Consider the following 15,909-nt stretch of genomic DNA (forward strand, 5'->3'; position numbering starts at 1 on the left):
GAGCAAAAATAGAAAAATTGAATCAAATGTTGAGTCTGAAGCTTTAAAGGATGATGAGGGGAAAGATTAAGTTCTTTCTTCTCCTCCTAATACTAAATCCAGCGAGGAGAAAATGGACATTGACACAAAGATTTTTTTTTTCATATTTGATAAATTAAATTTAAACAAATAATATTTATTAATCTATTTAAAAGATTTTAGTAAATATTATGTTATTTAAATTGAAAATTATTAATAATCTAATTTGCTCACATAAGATTATATTTTAAATCTCCACTTTTAACTATTATTTTTCTTTTCCTATTTATTTAAAAACTAATTATTATCTCATGTTGTGATCTCTATTTATTTAACTTTTAATTTTTAAAATTTATTTAGGTTTTAGTTTTTAAAATTTATTAATTTTTTTTTTAGATATTAGTTTAATTTTTCCTTTCAATATTATCTTTTTGTTTCTATAATTTATTTAGGTAATAGAATATTTGTTAGAGACGTTATTTTTTCATATTATTTTTTCTCATTTCTCTATTTTTTTTTTATAATAGATTTTTTGATGGGGATTTTTTAAATGATTATTTTTCCATATTTGATAAATTAAAATTTAAATAAATAATATTTATTAATCTATTTAAAGATTTTGGTAAATATTATGTTATTTAAATTAAAAATGATTAATAATATAATTTATTCACATAAGATTATATTTTTAAAGTTTTTATTATTATTGAGCCAATATGGACTTATCAACTGCTAGTAATATACACCAAATATTTAATTTGAACTTATTTTTATATTATATTGAATAATATATAATAGATGTAAATTATAAATCCTATAGCTAAAATTTAATATTATCTAAAAAAAATAATAAATTTATTTAAATATCTATTGTTTTTAAGTTAAATATTAAATATTAGTTTTAATTTATTTTTCTGGAATAATTTTTTTTTTCCACTAATATTAAGTGCAGTTAAATTTATAATAGATAAAGGTGGGGCTACCATATTTGCAGAATTGCAAAGTCTTACTTTTGCATAAAGCGAACTATAAAATTTGTTATTATTACATGTCAACATTATAATCAAGATTCATAATAGAAAGAGGATATGTGAAACTTAAAAAAAATCATAATAGAAAATCTCAAAAATATGAAATAAATTAATAATAATAAGAATGTTTTTCTGCGTTGTATTAGATTAATAAAATCAGGGGTTCATCTCTAAATGCTACCAAAGGTTTTGGACCCACAGCAATGTGAAGAGGTTGGAGATACGATTGTGGGTATTGCGGTCAATAGAGAAATATAAGACGAGCGCAAGGAAACGGGACTTGTTTGCTTTGCCTCGAAGGATTCGATTTCCATTTTCCTAGAAAGCAAATGAGTTAAACGAGAAGAGGCCAGAGGCTAGAGAGAATAATGGAGGGCGTAGACAGAAATAGAAACATGAATGGAAATAGGAGTGATTCACAGGACCTTGCAGACGACGCCGATTATGCAGCTTCGCAGCGGCAGGTTTAATTTTTCTTTGCAGCTTCATTTTCCATTCGCTTTACAATTGAAACTGTGACAGTACCTCCTGCTCTCGTCATTGCATTTATTTAACATCTGGACTCTTTCCTTTTGAATAAAACCTTGAGGAACGGCTGTCAGACAAACGAAAATGTTATTATATAAGACCTTATTATCGAATTTTTATTGCGCCCAGAGTTTTACAATGAGTTCACTCTTGAATCTCTTTTTTGGGCTGTTTTCTCACGTCTCATTGATTACCAGAATCTTTACGCTTCTGGATTGAAGTTTTTGTGCTTTTGTATAGCCAATTCAGATCGCACATTGTGACCCATCTATCACCAGGATGGAATTAACCTTGTTCAGGTTAGGAACACAATTCTGTCGAATTGTCGTTCTAAAGTCGTGGATTACGCGTTTTATGGTCAGGAAGTCAATGGGTTGATCTGCCCCGGGTAGACCATGTGGTGCATGAACCTCTTTACAATCTCGAAAAGAATTTACCTGTACTATTAATCATGTTTTTCGTGGCTGTTTGAGCCATACGTGAGAAATTTTTTTAGGGAGGGATGTTCCGTCCTCTTTTGAAAACATCCCATAGTGAAAGAGCGTTGGCCTTCTAAAGGCAGAGGTCTCTGCGGGGTTTACTGTCGTTGATGAAATCTCAACCTTTGAAAGGAGGCAGACTATCAGGGTCTTCGGGAATTAATGATTGCTTTGTGTGTAAGGTCCTACCCTGGTCGCAACTAGTTTTTTTTTTAATATCATCGGTTAGATTAGAAACTCAGTCTGAAATATGTTCAGACTCAACAAATTAGTTTGAAGCAACAGAATTACATAAAGAGATATTACATCTGATCTCTATCAGAGATTCTATACTTTTACATGGTATTAGAGCCATCCTGATAGAAAAATTCAAACCTCAGAATATCATCAATATCAGATTCTAAATATATTCAAACTCAAAATGGTGAATCTCGTAGGGTTAGAGAATAGACTTGCAGGAGCTTCAAATTTTGCATCGTGGAAAATTCGAGTTATGATTATTCTATGAGAGATGAAATTAGAAGAATATATAGAGTCAAATAAACCTATACCAGAAAATGATCCAGACAAAACAACATGGAAAAGGCACAACAACAAAGCCATGAAGATTATTATAGATTTTGTGAAGGATCACATTCTCCCCTCTATATCTAGTCTTAAGACAGCTTTTGAGATGTTTTCTACAATTAAGAATACTTTCGAAATCAACAACACATGTAGATTACTAACATTGAAGCAAGATCTACATCAAAATGAACAATGGAGAATCAATTACGTCTTATTTTTTAAGAATCTCAGAATTGAAAGATCAACTTGCAACTATTGGAAATCAAGTAGATGACAAAGAACTTAGCATTATAGCCCTAAAATGACTACTACTATCTTGGGAAACATTTATTCGTGGTCTAAGTTCTCAACCTGATCTTCCTAAAATAGAATTAGTTAAAAATGAATGTACGCAAGAAGAATCAAGATTAGTGTCTAGAGGAATTAGTTTAAATCAAGAGGGAGACATTCAAACTCTTCAAGCCAATACCCACAATAAAGGAAAGAAAGAGAAATTCAAATGAAATAGAAAGGAATTCAACAAATCACACAAGAAAAGAGATTGGTCAAAAGTATAATGCTTCAAATGTGACAAATTTGGTCACACTTATATCTTCTACCCAGAGCAAAAGAAAATTCAAGCAGCTCTAGCAGAAATCAAAGATGAAAAGGATGAAATCTTTGCATTCTATCTAACACTCTCAAGTGAATTGAACTCCAACAAAAACACTTGGATTATAGACAGTAGAGCATCACGTCATATCACATGCTTTAGAGATAAATTTGAAAGCTTGAAGGATACTACTCTGAAGAAGTAACCATTGGAGACAACTCTACACACCCAGTAAAAGGTATTAGAACATGTTCAATTCAACTAAATTCAAGTATTATTCTTCAACTTAAGAACGTTTTGTTTGTACCTGGTATAAAAAGAAATTTGGTCTCCGTCGGTCTTGCTAACCAAGGGTATCGAATCACTTTCCGAGAAGATAAAGTACTATCTTGGCCAAAGAATTCCAATATCAAGAAAGCTATATCCATTGGATTTAGAGATGGAGGTTTACATAAACTTTGTAATTATCAAAACTTAGCCCTAAATCATGAAGTATCCAACACAAAAGAAATATGGCATAAAAGACTAGGTCATCTTCGTTTCCATCTCTTATCATCTATAGGAAAAATACTAATAGTAATAGGGTTACCTAGTCTTAAACCTGATTATTTAGGCATTTGCAAAGGATGTGCCCTAAGTAAAAACACAAAAGGGTCCTTTCCCAAAAGTGAACACAAATATAATTCTATACATGAACTCATTCATACTGATCTATGTGGTTTTATGTCTGTAGCTTCCCTAAGTGTATGTCTTTACTATGTGATCTTTATAGATGATTGCTCTAGGAGAACTTGGATATACTTCCTTAAACAAAATGAATCAATCGAAGTATTATCCAAATTCAAAGAATTCAAAGCCCTAGTTGAAAACTAATCTGGTCAGAAAATCAAAACCCTAAGATCAGATAATGGAGGTGAATACATCTTAGAAAATTTTAAAGATTTTTGCATTTCTGTTGGGATTAAGAGAGTTCTTTGTACCTTATAATCCTCAATAGATTGGAGTCACAGATTGGACAAAAAGATACATTTTTGAATCAGCTAGAGCTATGATGCATGATCAAAATCTTCATACCTTTTTTTGGGCTGAAGCTTTTAATACTGGAGTTTATATTCAAAATAGATATCCTCACTCAATATTGGAAAATACAACTCCTGAAGAAGTATTTACAGGCAACAAACCAGACTTAAACCACTTAAGAATATTTGGGTTTCCTATTTATATTCATATTCCTAAAAAAGAAAAGAGAACTAAATTAGAACCATCTGGAAAGAAGGGTATATTCATTGGATATAGTGAATCAACCAAAGGTTATAGGATCTATGTCCCTGGACAAAAGACCATTGAAATCGTAGAGATGTAAAATTTGAAGAAGACATTGCCTTTAATCTTTCCAAGAACATTGATGAATCATACTTAGAACCTACTACTGAAATAGATGAGAATCCCTCAATAGAGAATAAGAGGGAGAATGACACTGAACATATTACACCTTCCATCCCAAATTCAGAGAACATTGGAAATCCTAACAATAAAAAGAGACCACTTTGGGCCAGAAAAATGATAGAAGAAAATCATATAGAACCTGATGAAGTATTTAGAGAAAACAAAAGAACAAGGGATCATTCATGCCATGTAGCTCTACTTTTTGAACTCATCAAAACAAAGCCTACAAATGTTGAAGAAGCATTATCATGCAAATCTTGGAAAGATGCAATGATTGAAGAATACCAATTTATACTAAAAAATGATGTGTGGGATGTTGTACCCAGACCCAAAGATAAATTAGTCATCTCTCCTAAATGGTTATGCAAAATCAAGCATGCACTTGACGGTAGTATTGAAAAATACAAAGCCAAATTTGTAGCTCGTGGTTTTTCTCAAAAGGAAGGAATAGATTATGAAGCAAATGTTTCTTCAACCAATTTGCAATGCTTATCCTTCATGCAACATTCTTTCCGCTTATCCTTCATGCAACATTCTTTCCTATCCACAAACCAGTCAAGCCTTGGACTGTTAATATTGGAATACAGCAGTGTTGCTGGGCTCCTTAAACATCTAATGACTTTTGTGGCAAACTGAAACTAACAGAATATCAAATCTGATTTCATTATTCAACAGTCCACATTAGTATACCGCCATGCCTAATTGCTCTATAAAAGTGATGTTTGCATTAGGAATGATGAAATTGTTGTTGGTATCACTATCTACAGAGTGTTTTCTTGTACTACTGCAGTCTTGGTCAGGTAAAATCAATACTGTACTGTCAGAATTACCTTGCAATGCTGGTTACTCTTGAAGCATCAATTTTCGGTAAAGAAAGAAGTAGAGGATCTTTTATCTTGATGACGTGAGGCAGATAATATATGAACAGGTCCCACTGTTAACTAAGGAAGCTGACAGGTAATGAGACACGCACAAATTTCATTATCACTCTGCTTGGTGCTTGATTGTTGATAATTTGTTTGTGATTATAGAGGAGCAAACTTGTTGTAAAAGAGATTGAAATTCTTTTCATAATGTGTTGTGTGGCTCGTCATCTATGGAATTCTTGATGCCACATGTATACGGTGGTAGTGATCCTACTGTCAGCAGCCAAGGAGAATCATCAGTCTACTTGATGACTGTATGAAGTCAAGTGGACATGGTTGCTTTTGTAGAGAGAGCCAAGTGGCTAGGTGGATTTTCATATGCCCTAGACTGGTGTCTACTTAAATCTAGCTGTATCATTGAAAGATAACTTGTTGTGGGAGTTCAAGATGCTTTTGCTTTTGTTTTGTCATTTGCATTTGTGATTTTTTTCATTGAATGTTTCACAAGTTAAATTTTAAATTTGATTACATTATTTTTTGCTGTTCATGTTAATATTCAAACAGCTGGACGGAGTCAATATTTTAGGTCACTTCCATGATATTGTCAAACCACCCAAAATGACCCATGATATTTTGTCTAAATACCAAAAGAGAAACCACAGAAATCACATATCTTTTGTGCCTTGAATTGTTTTAATGTTTTGTATATAATAAAAGTGGTACAATGATGATTAGAGGCATAGAGAAGAAAATCCCATAAAACAGATCCGTATCGAATATAACAGATAAGATAAGACAAGATAATACTATTAATGTCCAACGAAAGACCACAGAAGGGTCTATGGGACTGAGATCTTACAGCAAGAGAGCTGACAGAAGCAGGAGCACGAAACAGTGTCTGAGAAAAAGCAAGAAGCAAGAGGAGAAGTGCCAAGGCAAGGAAATGAACCCTTAATTTAGAAGATATATTCTAAAAGAAGATTCTACATTCAATCAAATTAAAGACTTAGAAAAGTGAGGAAATGAATTCATGGGATGGTTGAATATGTCATTGAGCAGGAATAAAAAATGTCAGTACATAGGATAACTATAGATATTGTAGTGAATATTTTACTATAGTAGACTTCAATTTTTTTAATCCTACAAAGTATGTTGAGTGGGAATAATTTGACTTAGAGTGGCCTTGTAAAACAAGGAATGTGGGGCAAGTATATTAGTGTGAGATGCACAAAACAAACAAAGTCTGATGTGATTAAACATAAGTGAAGGAAGATCATAGAAACAAGTGCTGCATGCTCTTGAGATCTCACCATTGGATTTCATGTTGAATTATTGGCCATGGATTTCCCTTCCACTTTAGAGTGAACTACAAATAAGAAGATCCTACTCTGTTTGAAGGGGGCTCTATGAAGAAGATTGGCTGCATCCTTGGCATTCTTGGCATTAGTCTACAAATTTTGGTCTAGGATCTCTTGTTAGTGCTAAATGGATCTTGCTGTGCCAATAATAATGTTGCCTCCTTTTCCCCAGCTGCAAGCAGTCCTTTACCTTCTATGGGTCTCTAGGTCCGAGTGTACTTTCTAGATGTTTGATGCTTAGATTGGAGTCCATAGATCTATCTTTTGATTTTTGTAATATGAGATAAGTTTATGTTTTGCATTATTTGTTGGTTGTCCCTGTAGACTTGCTTATTTCCTATTTTGGTGCATCACCTACTTTACTTTGAAAGAATGTTGGGTAAGCGGAAACAGCTCCATATGCAAACTTAATGCAGGAGAGGGTTGCAAATAATTCTTCAATCCCTCTAGCATCCACAGTAATAGTGCACATTCAAATAAAACATGTATGCAATGCAAATCATGACACATAGATTTATGTGGGAAAAGCCTTTCAAAAAAATACCCACACTCTGAACACCCAACTCAATCGTATTTTTTACAATCAGCAACAAAATAATAATTAAATACAATAACAGAGCTTATGCTCTTTGGAGTTATCACTTTAAAGTTTATACTCAAGATTTGGAATTATTCCGGCAGCATAAAGTGTCTAAAAAAATCTTCAAGTCATAGAAAATGAACAAACGCAGAAAGTATATATAGGAGAGCAATATGAGCACCCACGAATGCCGTGTCACTTCCACATTCACTGCTGATATGCAACTGCTAAAGAAAGACAAGCAAGGCATCCACATATGCCTGCTAATCGATAACTGAAAAATCTCAATATGCATAAATTTAAACTACAATTTGTTACTTAAAAATCTCAACATGCATGATTTCAAACTAGAATTTGCTATTAGAAACAAGTCTTACCCAACACTAAGATCCTTATCCATATTTTGAGCATAAAAAATATACAAGACCAAAAGCTGCTCATTCCTATTTAGTTTTCTTGTAGAAGCTGCTGATCAAGAGTCTTCAGTTGTAATAAGAAGTTGCCATAAATTGTTTTAGTGCCAGTTTGGAAACATATGACAACTAGCTCCACAAAATAAGGACCTCCAATAGTGGGCACCAACTTCCGAAATAATAGGGGTCTTGCCATGTCTCATCACCTGCCATGTAGAAGGTGTGATATCCCCTTTCTAAAATGGAATTTATAATACCTAATAATAATAAAACTAAAATATTACAATAAATAAAAGAATTAATGAATAATAATGATAAATATTCAAATAAATAATAATGAATTATAAAATAATCACAATCTCCAAGAAGAATAACATTAGAAACAGCAACTTGTTATTATTGCCAATTGGATGAAATATATTGTCGATGATAGCAGAGAATTAATAGGGGCTTGGTATCAGAAGACAATGATATTAGAAGATCGAACAAAAGAATAAGGCCGTGAATAAGAAAAGGGTAGCATAAAAGACAGAAGTATTTTATCTTTTTCAGTGAACACACAAAACAGATCAAGCCTATGCTGCATACTGCAGGGAACAAGACAAAATGAACAGTGAAAATATAGGTTGATAATAATTGGTGGTAGAAGATGAAAATAATAGTCGTGGGAAGGTAGCAAATGAATGAAACTATTGAGTCTTCAAATGGCAGCATGTTAGCATCAGATATATTTCTAAGGAGTAATTATTAAAGATCAATATGCAAATCATAAGACAGCGACAGGTGGTAGATACAAGAAAATGAGTTCATGGGATGGGTGACTATGGCATTGACACTAGAATAAGGTTAAGATGGCAAAGAAGATAGTGTTAGCAAGTCAATCAAAGTTATTAAAAATTTAAATCAATTAGCAACATGGGTAAAAGACCAACTAACAATTATAAACCAGTCATTATTGGCAATGACAAGGCATGTCTTATAACAACCAAGGCAGCAGTTAACCTATGTTGAAACAATGATTACTAATTATCATAAAAGGATATGTTTTTAGTCTTGAAGAGGTACTTTGTGGAAATGACATCTTATGGGGATTCAAGAAGGGCAACTGTTGTGTTTCTAAGATGTATAATCAACATCCAAACTGTTGTCAGCAGCATGGAATATAAAAATACGTTAATTACTGATCAAAAGGAATTTGGATCAGATGAAGATGAAAGAATATACAATATATTTGATGTTCTCTATAGGAAGAGATAAAAATGGAAGAATAGATAACATAAAATAGCCGTACACTGATCATTCAAGAATCAGAAGATATAAAATACATTAAACTCTTCACAGGGGTAATGGATTTAGCTTGGAAGTTATTACTTATGATGGGAAAATAAGTATTATCAAATACACTCTTTTCTTTTCACCAGAAGGAGATTAAAAGGGAATGAATGATATATTTTGTTGGCAAGTATCTTTGAGTTGGGTTCAGATTATGGAGTATTATGTTGAAATTATATTGGGAATAAAGAAATATTCTATGGTCTAAGATATATATGTATAAATTTAATATATATTTAATAGATATATAGACACACACACATATATAATAGTAAGATTGAAATAATAAATCAGTTTTGTTATATATATATATTCATGCACAACTTTTATTTCGAAAACTCTTTTTAAATCTTGATCATACTATGTAAGCTCTAAAGAAATGATCTGTAAAACAAAATGACATGTAATTGTCTCACTGACTATATGCCTCATTGGCTATTACTTTTTCCAACTTCTTTGCAAAACAACACAAAGTACTAACACTGTTTCTCTTAATAACACACGTATTCACTTGATCTAAGAATACAGACACTATATCATTGCATGTATTTTATACCGTGTCTACAGCAATACACTTTATGTATTCTTCTATCAACTCTGTATATTGAAATCAATACAAAGCATTTCATCTCTGAAATATGTCTCAATAATCCCCTCTGCCTCTCTATTTATTTTTCTCTGAACTGTACATTTTAAGTTTATGAAAGTAACATATAATAACCTCTGTTTCTGAATTGAAATAAACTGTCATACTGATCAAAATTGAATGATCATCTTCTTCTCAAACTAAACACAAACTGCTCTTCTTAAAAAAATGAAACTTAATAATATTTCTTCATAATCTTCTTGTTACCATAATGTTTTGTATACCTGAGCAAGAGAAGAATTTCAAAAGTATCAAACACTTACCCAAAAAGCTATGGTTCAAGGATAAAACTTGGCTGTTGACAGAGTAGAAATTAACAACCCAAAATTGAAATGATGAACATAAGCTATACACAGTTTAGCAAACTAACTCAACAATCCTTAAACCTTAGTTAGTGTTTACATAATTCTAAACAAAAGTACCATTTTTCGCTGTTGTTCCACATCAAGAACCACAGGCACCATTGATAAATAAAACCCTAACAAAGGCTTAAATTCTCAAAACGAAAAAATAACCAAGCATGTGACCCATGCTAGCACACTATATGCCAAAATCCATAGCAGACAAAAAGAAGCAAGAAACCCTTATTAGGGTTTGAGAGAACGACTTGTCTCTTTTAGGATTATCACAATAATCATAGACAAGAGGCAAATAATTTCTTCACAAGACTTGAGAAAAAAAATTAAGACTTATAGAACATGATGCTTGAATGAAATAAAAAGGAACGGAAACACCTGAGAAATGTTTGTTATACAACTTCTTGTTCTATTATGCTCTCCCAGTGACACTGCTTCTTCCTAGTGATTTCAAACCATAACTTCTTGTCATTCCCAGTCCAATTTATCAAAACAAGTTTCAGATGCTGCCATCGAAGACAAACTGCATGTCTTGGTTCATGTTCTAACTTCATTCGGCTGTGCCCTAGCTCGAGAACTCGAACTTCTGGTTTCTCAAATAAACCATACCATACAAAGTGCTGATAACAAAAGCCTCACCAATAATATTTAAACTGTATCATATGTCATATGTTGATAACAAAATATTAAAATTATTCGATTCCCTTCATGTATGCGATACCGAGCCAAAAGGCATTTGCATCTTATTTTCACCTTTATCAACATATTCAATGCTGATGAGATTTTGTCCTACTTTTAATTTTTGCAAACTATAACATCCCCAAGACGATATGTTTCCCAATTATTCACAAAACACAATACATAAATTTTAACAACAGATTTGCATGCAAATAATTCCAAATCATTCAGCAAATACCAATATCCAGCTGAAATATATATATTCTGAAAATAATATTGCTTTGCAATCCCTCAGAAAAGGAATGCAATTCAACCTCGTCGAAAGTACTTTGTGTTGGATGGCTCCAAGAGAAATATCCTTTCTTCATCAAATTTTTTGCATAATGGGGCCACAAACTATGAAAGCTCTTTTAATAACCTCCTATAGTAGCTATAAAGATCTACAAATTCCATCAAATGTCACAAGTTTCTCAGTCTAGGCCAATTTGGAATTGCCTTGCTCATCCATTCTTACCCGTAGGCACTAAATTCCGGTCAAACCAACACACAGTTGGATGCTTTGTTGTAGATTGAATGCTTCCTAAGTATGCCAAACGCCTTGTCTATGTGCCTCATATGATCCTCCTATGCTTTATTGAATTGAAGATGTTATCAAAGAAATCAACACAAACTTTTCCAATTTCTTAATACATACTTGATTTATTCTTGACTAAAAGGTGGTGGGTGCATTGGTCGACCCAATGGCATAACTAACAACTTGCTGCGCCGATGGTGACATTTGAAGGTTGTTTGTGGACATCGTCACTTCTAGCCTTTATTTACTTATACCCTAATTATAAGTTGATCTTGGAAAAGTATGCCACATCATGAAGCTCATATCTATTAACCATAGTTACACCGCCCTGGGGGATGGGGGGATAGCGGAACAAGGGGATAAGTTTTTGGGACGGTGAGACAAAGAGGTCTTAATTTGGGGACGACAGCAAGGGACGGGAGGGGTTGTATATTGTATACATATGGTACTCAAAATTCTAGTTATGAAAAGATGTATTGCAATATAAGATATAAAGATGGGTTTCCCCTCCCACGACTCCCTACTATCTAGAGTAAATAGTTGAATATTGCATTGAATTGGAACATCGAACATTGAACATAAATAGTCGAATCAACAAGTAGTCAACATTGGGATGTCTCCCTATCTTTGATGAAGGTGGCAAAATTTGGTGGCACTGCTGGGGATGGGGGAGCAGAGTCCCCAAGTCCCTGGTGCATCCCTTTCTTCAGGACGTGGGGCAAAAAGGGAGGGACACATCCCCATTAATGTTACTATGCTATGAACTCGTTGATTTTGGCTGTGGTAGGGATACTTGATGGTCTATTTGTTGAGGGTTCTTTAATCAATGCACATTATCATACTCCCATCTTTTTTTTCCAGCATTACAAATGAAGCAAAAGGGCTAGCACTAGTTTTTTCCAGCATTACAAATGAAGCGAAAGGGCTAGCACTAGGATATATGCATCACATATTCAACAACTCCTTAATTAGTTTCTTGATCTCTTCCCTGTATCTCCTAGGATGCTTGCAAGTAGTAGTGATAATGGGCTCTTATTCCCATCTTTTTTTCTCAACAAACATTACAAATGAAGCAAAAGGGCTAATACTAGGATGTATTCGTTCCATATCCAACAACTCCTTAATTGGCTTACTGATCTCTTCTTTGTATCTGCTAGGACTCTCATAAGGAGTAGCGATGATGGGCTTTACTCCTTGAAGCTCAATCACATGCTGAAAACCTTAATTTGGTGGTAGACTAGGAGGACTTTCCATGAACACCTTGCTATGTTTATCCAAAATGGACTCAACATGGTAGGATTTCCATCCTTCGATGAACTATATTTGTGAAAAGTTTTCTCCATCCATTTGGCTGAAACAACCATGGGGTCTCCACTAAAAAGGCCATGAAGAACTACCTCCTTCCTATTAGATTTGAACTTAAACTCCATGGTCTGATAGTTTTGCGCGTTCTTGCCAATTGAGTGTAATAATCCCACTTTCAATGTTTTCTCTGTTTCCCCACTGCTAATTTTGTAGTAGTCATCTCGCATCTTGTTTCCCCCTTGAGTCAACCTTAACTTAACTATTGAATCGTTCAGTTGCATGAATATTATACTCATATATTGAACCCTTCAAAATCTTCTACCCCAACCCCATGTTAGCCACTAACACTTCATCAATTAGACTGTGGATGGCCTCACTAATGATGAACATTGCCACACCTTGTTTTGTAAAACTTCTCTAATATGAAAGAAGTGATATCTAAGTGTACTTTTTGGAACATCTTTCACCTTATGCTCCAACTTCTTTACCACAATCTCAGGCACATACTCTTGAACTTTATGATCGTCTGAGATGCTACTTCAACATAGTTTACTTGTCTCTTGCTCGAGCATCTATGCTTGGACTCCCATGTCTCTCTATATGTGAAACACAACTTCCTTCGAAGCTCATTCTTAGACACTTTTATCATGTTTGGCTTTGGGAGCAGTGTCTTTGGTAGCTAGACATCCTTGTGGAGTTTTTGTAGGGTGGGGCTTGGTCTTCTTGTATCTTCCATACTCAAGGGCCTCTAGATAGCCTCTTGCATAGGTGTACTCTTAAAAGCCACGAATAAGCCTCAAAGTGAATTAGATAAACCCTCAATGAACAAAAACGTAAGCCTTTTTTCTGTAATATTTGGCCCCATGATTGAAGCTCTTTGAAATTTTGCTTTTTAGCCCTCCATCAATGCATGTTGTCTATGCATCAATTCTTTGAAATGAGTCTCAGGATCCTTCCCATCAAACCTTTCTATGATCTTTTGTGTAAAAGGAGGCCATGTCACAATGTTTTGCTGCCTTGTGTGATTAGGCCATGATGCCTGCATCCGTGTGTTGTACCATCCATTTTGGTGGAAGGTCTTTCCACATACTCCAAAGGACTCTTGGCGTTCTAGAAGTCCATCAAGTGATCAAACCCAAGACAGTAAAGCACTGCCATTTCAGCTCCTTAAAAATCTCGAAAAAAATTTCGTCCAAATTTTAACAAAGGGAGGTGAGCTTAAGGTGTCCCCCTAAAATCAACACTTTCCATCCAAACTAAAACACGACTACAACTTTTAAAAGAAAATTTTTAAGACCATTTTAAGGTTTGTGACTACAAGTGGGTTTAGATAGGAAGAATACATAGAGGTCCTAACTACACTCGTAAGATCATTGCTACATTGGTTTAACATCATGACAACATCCTTTCAATTCATGTTGAGGAGGTTGAGGGCTCAACACTTTGCCGCCCTCCTGATTTCTTGTTTGTCCAATTTTCTCGACACTTATTGAAACACCAATGCAGTCATAGAAATCATAGTGAAAACATTGTATCTCCAGTTCTGTTAGGCATGATAAAATTGTATCCAATTCTATTTGTCGTTATTCAATTTCCATATATACATTACATCACTAGTTATTATTTTATTATCTAGCAGTATTATATCGTCTATATTTTTGTAACGCTATTACGAATGCAGACCAAAGTCATTCATATCTGCCTAATTAACACACCTATTCATTTCGATTTTCAGCAATTTATTTGATTGCTATCATTTTTCATTAATAACTAATAAGTAATTGTAAGTCGGAAGACCTCAAGGAGCTCCAATAATCAAACAGACTAAGACACAGTCTATGCATCACATCATTGGTTTTAATCTAATATTATGGAATGATTCTTTAATTATCCAAACTTTAGTCTAGGAACTGATCTGCAGGAATACATTGTGATTTAGTTTTAAAGGCCAAACTATTTGCTTAAAAAAATGATCAAAGAATTAGAATATAAAGAATTCACCACACAAATTGAGGCAATAACCACAAATTGATCATGATAAGTTATTTCCCTTCAAACAACATTATTTTCATGATGCAACTATTCACTTGCCACAGTAGGCAGCATCAAACAATTAGAGCACAATTGCATGTTAACAAGTATTTCTATGGTTCATGCAAGGTTTCACCAAGACAGCATGCAAATCACAAGTGTGTCAAAATGTAACTTTTGGGATCTGTACCTTGGTATTTCATGGCCATGATAATTTTTGTTTAGAGAAGCAATTGAAAGAAAACATTTCAGGAATCTCACATGTATGCATGTCAGATTCATCTGACGAGTTACTAAATTGAAATTTCAAATTTATTTAAAATGGAACAAGCATCATCAGTATACCCAAGCAAATTTTATGTCTGACTTAATTTAGTAAAGATCAAACATGAAAGTATTCATGATCATTCAATATCACAAGGTTATAAAAATTCTTATCCTCAAGTAAGTTAACTTGAGTCACAGCTGGTGCATTCCTTCCAACCTCCTAGACTTTTTCTGCCAATGGCATGGTATGTTCAATGGGTCTGCCTTGGAGGAAATCAGCTCCTGGCTCCTGCCCCATTTTTGTTGGAGCATATGGAAGGAGAGAAACAACCGGATTTTCAGAGACAGGGAGGAGCCGGCTTTGGTTGTTGGAAGGAAGATCTTCAGTAACATAAAGGAAAATTTTTCCGTGAGGAAGGGGGGAGCTTTTGAGACAGGAGGTAGGAATAAGGAGAAGGTAAAAGACAAAATGAGAAAAAGACAAGAAGCCAAGTGGCTCCTCCCCCCTGAAGGCTGGCACAAAGTCAACTTCGACGGAGCCTCCAAGGGCAACCCTGGATCCTCGGGTAGTGGAGGTGTGGTTAGAAATGAAAATGGAGATAGTATTGCGGCTTTCGCTCTCCCGTTGGGTTTCCAAACAAATCATTTTGCGGAAGCCAACGCTGTGTGCAATGTTGTTAAACTGGCTTTTGAAATTGGGGTCACCAATTTATGGCTAGAAGGGGACTCGAATAACATTATTAAGTGCATCAATGGCAATTCGTTTACATCTTGGACGATTGCAAATCTTATCAATGAGACTGGAGAGACCCTTACCAAATTCAAAAAATTCCACGTCACCC

At 34.1% G+C, this 15,909-nt stretch overlaps 1 protein-coding gene across 2 annotated transcripts in view; it reads left to right on the plus strand.

Moving 5' to 3' along the window:
- Positions 1–1,331: 1,331 nt before the first annotated feature.
- LOC149548153 (RabGAP/TBC domain-containing protein) overlaps positions 1,332–15,909 on the plus strand; it is a 59,097-nt gene continuing 44,519 nt past the window's right edge. For both annotated transcript variants that reach the window (XM_089792180.1, XM_089792181.1), the window contains exon 1: positions 1,332–1,513. In XM_089792180.1, the coding sequence (XP_089648306.1) occupies positions 1,418–1,513 (96 nt within the window). In that variant the 5' untranslated portion in view covers positions 1,332–1,417. The remainder of the gene's footprint in view (positions 1,514–15,909) is intronic.

This window comes from Cupressus sempervirens, chromosome 7 (assembly GCF_028749045.1).
Source record: "Cupressus sempervirens isolate cs-2001-9-10 chromosome 7, ASM2874904v1, whole genome shotgun sequence".
NCBI classification, from domain to species: Eukaryota; Viridiplantae; Streptophyta; class Pinopsida; order Cupressales; family Cupressaceae; genus Cupressus; species Cupressus sempervirens.